At 33.1% G+C, this 6929-nt stretch overlaps 1 protein-coding gene across 2 annotated transcripts in view; it reads right to left on the reverse strand.

Moving 5' to 3' along the window:
• LOC106106149 (tetraspanin-33-like) overlaps positions 1-6895 on the reverse strand; it is a 10214-nt gene extending 3319 nt beyond the window's left edge. Inside the window, exons 1-5 of one of the 2 annotated variants that reach the window (XM_013286697.1) lie at positions 6642-6895; positions 4013-4087; positions 1861-1989; positions 1087-1260; positions 123-302 (exon numbers count right to left, since the gene is read on the reverse strand). In XM_013286697.1, coding sequence (XP_013142151.1) covers positions 123-302; positions 1087-1260; positions 1861-1989; positions 4013-4087; positions 6642-6725 — 642 coding nt within the window. In that variant the 5' untranslated portion in view covers positions 6726-6895. The remainder of the gene's footprint in view (positions 1-122; positions 303-1086; positions 1261-1860; positions 1990-4012; positions 4088-6641) is intronic. The other variant, XM_013286696.1, reaches the window with a different exon arrangement.
• Between the last annotated feature and the right edge of the window lie 34 nt (positions 6896-6929).

The following is a 6929-nucleotide window of genomic DNA, read 5'->3' on the forward strand; positions in this document are numbered from 1 at the left end:
CCTTAGTAAATTTTAAGGTTATTCTAAATATTACCGTTACAAATAATTTTAACTTTAACGGTAACCGGCGATATGGTGCAACTCACCCTTAGTATTACAGGTAAAATTAAGTAACAAGTTACCGGTGAGTTCTGGACGCCATATCCACACATGATGTTGACGAGTCCTGAGGAGATGTCCGTGGCGTTGATGCAGCATGAGAAGGGGACTCCACAACGTTCTACTGAGGGTGAGGAGCAGTTGAAGTATTCATTCTTGGACCAGTCCATGTAACCATCAGAGGTCAATCCGCAGCACTGGAACTGAAGGTGTTGTTATTGAGTAGAGGCACTTCAGTTCTGCATTTTTTTGTATATATTTTATTATTTATTATATTGCAGTGTTTTTGAGCTGATTAAATGCTTATTATCTTACTGAATAAATATGACCTGTGTTGCTCACTGATAATGTAGCTTTTTAATGGTGAAAGAATTGAAATTGACCCAGTAGTTTTTGAGTTTGATAAATACAAAAATACAAATCTTTCCTATTTATATTAGTACAGACGATTAAGCCCACGTGAAATTAAAAATAAAATATAGCCTACGTTACTCACTGTTAACATAGCTTTTTAATGTTGAAAGAATTGAAATTGACCCAGTAGTTTTTGAGTTCAATACATACAAAAATATAATTCTATTCTCTTTATAATATTAGTATTAATAAATGCCAATTCTTATGAAATTTTGTTACCGCATATTTCAAAGCGTTTTTAAATTAGACTACATGCATTTGGTTGATTTTCATTCAAAAAAATTAAAGTGAAACCTGACATTTGTGCTAACAAGTACAGTTTAGAGTAAAAAGTCACATTTTGTGTAAATAAATCTAAATAATTTAAGAAAAAAAAATCACTTATAGAACTAAGAACTTCTGTCCCTGTTCCCTTTATGAAAACAAAACATAGCTAAGGGAGTTTAATTTCCTACCCTACCTATAAACATCACCTATAGAACTAAGCACTACTGTCCGCGGTCTATTCTGATAAAAACAAAACATAGCTAAGGGACTTTAATTCCCTACCCACTATTTAAGCAGTATACTTACATCACTCTGTGCGAAATCAATAAAGTTCTGTAGATCTGGGTCGTCCCTGTATGCGTGCACGACGCGCTCCGTGAAGCTCAGCTCTAACAGCCCGTGCAGGCTGCGGGGGAACACGAACCCGCACACCGCACCGCCCATCTCCACCAGGAACAGTATCAGCAGGCATAGGGAATACTGGATACAACGAAGAGACAAGACAAGAAGAAATCAGTACTGCTCAGGACTGGCGCAACACTAGATAATTGGGAATATGCCTGTGTTTTTTTCATTTTTTATATAATAATAAAATAAAATAACGACTATTTTCGAGCGCCTAAAACGCGACCGGAGTTGTCATGAGACAATTGACGTCAATGGTCATATTCCATTCATAACATACGCTATTACGCTTTTTGAGAACCCTTTCATTAACCATAATTAGTTACAGATAGGATAGTACCAGAACAATAGAAGTCTACGGTTATTAAGTTGAGTTGGAAATTTATTTCCTCCTCCATAACATAAAATTTTAATTTTTTTTAGCGAGTTAATTACATTATTCCATATCGTCCGTTGTATAGTATATAATAATCATCATTCATTACCTGCTAAATTGTATCGAAATCTCTAATTTAAAAATATCTAATTTGTATCGATACGGTTAGCAGTAAGAAAACTCTATTAGAGTTATGCTCGCCTGTACAACCAACGCTCAACATGTATTTTTTTTTTTGTGATTGTTTTCCTTGTGTACAAAGTGTAAATAAATAAAATAAATAAATAAACAATACTTACAAATTTCAACAAGCACGTATTCTCTCGCAAAGCACCGACGCAACCAGCGAAGCTCACAATAAACACGACGCCACCGAGCAACGCGATCAGCAGACTTATGTTCAGCATCACATCGTAAATTGTATCCAACTGGAACATAAAGAGTTTCCGTTGACTAAAAAATTGCACAAAAACATATTAGATATACATTTAACTTCGCTATGTTTTGACATTTTAACTGAAGAGTAAGGGCCTATCCCACGAAATTATAAATCGTCTGATAACAATCTAACGTGTAAAATATGCGATGGAAATATCGGATTTTATCCCTTAACTCACTGTGACGTTATTTTTAAGCTATCAGAGCCTCTATCAGCCAGTGGTGGAACAGGCCCTAAAACTGTTAAATTAAAACTGGGTGTGTCGACAAAATCTTAAATCAAAATGTTAACGCACACACAGTTCGACCGTCTCATTTAAGACTATTGTAATTGAACTGTTAAGTTGCAACTGTCAGTTGGAACATAGCGTGTGTGGCATCGTGTGTGTTATTTGGTATAGAAAATGATAACGATACCACATTTTTGTGTAGTAATTTTAACATTGATTAAATAAATAAAACTTCGTTAATTTTTATTCTTTATCTTGTCCAGATGATTATTTGAGGTTATGTTTACAATAGTGTCGAGACATAATAACGTTAATTATAACTTGGTAACTATACTAATATTATAACTCAAAAACTACTAAGTCGATTTAAATTCTTGTTCCACTAAAAAGCTACACTATCAGTAAGTCACATAAGCTATGTTGTTTTATTATTTTTTTAATATCACGAAGTCGCGAGCAACAGTAATTAATAAAATCAATATGAGAATATTAACTTCAACGTGGTTACAAAATTAACACAAAAGACCTCGATCTTTTATTCAAGTAAAGAAAAAGTAAATATTTTCGATGCATAAAGGCGCGAATGATGTCATGCAAGTCGATTGGCATACCTTTTAAAGTCGAGAATCAGAACAACTTTCCATGTTATGCAAAAACCTGCCTTGTGATATAATTTAAGAGCAACGATCACTTACAAAGACAAAGATTTTTATCACCTTACTAATATAAATCCTAAGGCCCTGTCTCACCACTGGCAGATATAGGCTCAGATAGCTTAAAATGACATCACTGTCAGATAAGGTAAATCTGATATTACCATCACATATTTTACACGTTGGACTGTTATCAGACAATTAACAATTTGGTGGGATGTGCCTTAATCCTTACTAATGGACAGAAGGATGTTTATTAGTATCTGTAGCCTAAGAGCGGGCGCACACCTTTGACTAAACTATCGCACAACTCTTGCACGATTGTCGATTGTTTTGTAGCCCATTCAACTGTTTAGTTGACAACTAAAATCGAGTAGTGTGCGCGCCTCTGTAGGAATCAAACTAGACTAAACAGTTCTGCTATAGTTTAGTCAAATGTGTGCACAAGCTCTAAACTGAATGGATTTCGATGAAATTTGGCACAAAGTAGAACATACACTAGAAGAATAGATGGACTACCTACTTACTTTGTGTTCTTTTTTAATTCTGCGCGTACAGAATCATACAAGCAGTCATATAGAGACATAGAGGAAAACGGGCATATTTATTAAACGTCGTTTAAAATTAGAACATGATAATCGACAGGCCATGTATAAGTTCTGTGTATTAAAATTACATTATTACTATTACAAAAAATACTTACCCAGCGTTTATCTACCTACCACAAAAACGATAACGGCACAGCAATACGTGTGTCAAGGTCATGGAGTTCTATGTTAACATTGTTCCATATATATGTGAAAATTTATTCACTAGATATGGCCTGTGACTTTATAGCGCGGAATTAAAGAACTTAGAATTACTCTACGTGTTTCAAGACTATATTCTACATCTATGCTTAATTTCACTAAGATCCATGAAGTCATTGTGAAAATAGCAACTAGCTTCCGCCCGCGACTCTGTCCGCGTGGAAATAAAAAAACAGAAGTAAGTAGCCTTTGTTCTTCCAGACTATCCTCTACATCCATACCAAGTTTCATCGATATCTGTTCAGTCGTTTAGGCTACAAACTCTAACAAACATACATCCATCCATCTAAACTTTTGCATTTATAATATTAGTATGATTACCTTTATTAGTCCAGTTGCTTGCCATTTATCGATGAATGCATAAAGTCCTACAGCTATCATCAGACCTCCAAATAACTGAAAACACAAGTTTAGTTGTCACCATCACACATCTATACTAATAGTATAAAGAGGAAAGATTTGTATTTTTGTATGCATTGAAATAACTGAAAAACTACTGGATATATTTCAAATATTCTAACACCATTAAAAAGCTATGCTATCAGTAACTGCCGACAGGCTATTTTTCTTATTATTTTTTAATAAATGTATGTTAGCATGTTTAAATGTAGAAACCACACCAAAGCCTGTAGTCTCTGCCTATCCTTCTTGGTTGCAGGCATAAGTTACTTTGCTTCTGAGTAATACGTAAAGTAAGCCTTTTTATTTAATTAATGTTACCTAAATAAAACAAATTAGGATGCTGGACAGACCTTTGACTAAACTATAGCACAACTGTTTAGTCTTGCTATGATTCCTATGAGCTTATATGAAGCTTAGTGAGGACCCAACCGGGTCAGCATTGCAATGTTCATTTTAAATATTTCTTTTCTCTTTTAATTGCATATTTACTTTTCTTTGTTTTTTGTTAGTTTAATTGTATTGTAGCATTGATAAGGATTAAATATTACTTTATTTTATTTTATACGAGCTGTTGCCCGCGACTTCGTCTGCGTGGTATTAGAAAACGAACTATATAAATTACAAAAAGCTACGTATCCCTCGGGAACCGGACATTTCTTGGGGATGAAGCTTATCCCATGTGTACTCCAGACTTTATTTTATATCTGTGCCAAATTTCAATAAGATATGTTGAACCGTTGCAGAATGATGGAGTAAACATTGAAATACTAAATTAATGGATCCCACGGGAACCGTAATATAAATTAGCCTATGTGTTCTTCCAGACTATGCTCTAAACCTGTGCTAAATTTCATGGAGATCCGTTCAGCCGTTTAGGCTACAAACGCTAACAAACATCCATCCATCCATCTAAACTTTCGCATTTATAATATTAGTAAGAAGTAAGATTAGTAAGATAAGAAGTAAGATGGAGGTTACACTGCTCAATTTTTATTTGTGCAACTAAACAGTTGAATTGGCTGCAAAACAATTGACAATCGCACAACAGTTGTGTGATAGTTTGGTCAAAGGTTTGTCCATTCTAAAGATCATTGCTAATTGTCAATTTATTAAACACTTTATGTTATTGCTTTAACTACAAATATAACTTATGTTATTGTTCAAACATCATTGAATCCAAAGTCATTCATCACAATGATATTTTTATTACCATTCATAAAAATCTCAATGTCATATTTTATAACCAACTTTTGAACTATGGGCATCACCAGCGGTACGGTACTTTCAATAGGACCATATAATTCCCCCTTCCTAAACCTAGTCTACAAACCTTAAATATATAACTTGCATGCAAACTTCTTATATGCAATCCAAATTAACCATAGATAATATGCACATTTTCCCAAAACTAAGAAAAAAATCATAAGGCACTGTCCCACCAAATTGTATATTGTCTGATAACAATCCAATACTATGTACTACACTACAATACAATGATGAATTAAAAAAATTAATTAAATACAGAATAATGAAAAATGTAATTAATAAATTAAAAAAAAAGAAACTTCAAAAATAAATGTTGCAATGCTGACTGGATTGGGTCCTTGCTCAGCTTTAAATGCTGGATGCACCTAATTGAAGTACCTAGTTCTGATCATTAGGGAGAACCCTTGGGATTATCTGACCATGAAGTCATTTTTAAGCTATCTGAGCCTCATCAGCCAGTGGTGGGACAGGCCCTTATTATTTTTAATAGAACACTTTGTCACATAACATAAAAGGCAAATATCAGTATCAATGTTACTTGAAATTTTCCTGTTTACTTCATTCTCGCTTTTAAAAATGATAGATAACATGGTCTCAATTAATTTAGGAGTTATTTGTTCTTTGATTTCCAGTTATTTTTATAGTTAAATAAAATACTATTAGTGAATAATTGACTTATACAAAGTATGTACGATTTATACACATTTACATTCTAAAATTAATTTTATTATTGTTGATATTTTTTTTGGCTTTTTGGCTAATAAGTCTGCTGACCACTGTGATAGAACATAGAGGAAGATGATATTGCCCATCACTGTTAACTGTTTTCTTTTTTTGTTGTGTTTACTTTACTTGTTTTAGTTTGTCTTTCTATCATGTCACATTTCGAGAAATCGGTATAGTATTTGTGTAGGCATTTTAGACAAGTTAAAAAAAAACTGCCATATACGAACAAATTTAAATTGAAATCTAGCTGATAACAGCTATACGAATATTTTTTAGCAATCGCAATTTAGTAAATTTGTTATAAATTATCTGGTGACAGTGGTTTAGGGTCAACGATAAACAAACGGAAGCTTGTAACTTAATGACATTATTATAATGCGTATCAGTGTACAATATGTATATGAATGCAAATACGCTGAGAAACAATGAATCACTCCTGATTTTAACAATGGACGAGATCTAACATTTTGTTCATTTCAGATGAGAAAAGAAACGTTTGTAACTTAATGAATTTACAAAATAGTAAAAAATCAAATATAAATGTAAAGAAACTCACCCAAAATATGAAATTCAAAATAAAAATCATATACTTCACACATCCGCTAACATAAGTAAAATTTGGACCTCGACGCCTATGCATTTTTTTAAAATAATTCTATCAACACTTACAATCAAATTAATACTTTTATTTTTAACTGAATGATAAATGTATTTTAAATATTTATATTTTCATTACTAAATAAAAACATAAATACAAGACAAAGTTCGACCCCGCCTCCGCACTGCTCCGCACAGCAATAGTCATGTGTAATTTAAAGCAGAAAATTAGCTCTCAACGGCTCAA

Source organism: Papilio polytes, unplaced genomic scaffold (assembly GCF_000836215.1).
Source record: "Papilio polytes unplaced genomic scaffold, Ppol_1.0 DF822400.1, whole genome shotgun sequence".
Taxonomy (NCBI): domain Eukaryota; kingdom Metazoa; phylum Arthropoda; class Insecta; order Lepidoptera; family Papilionidae; genus Papilio; species Papilio polytes.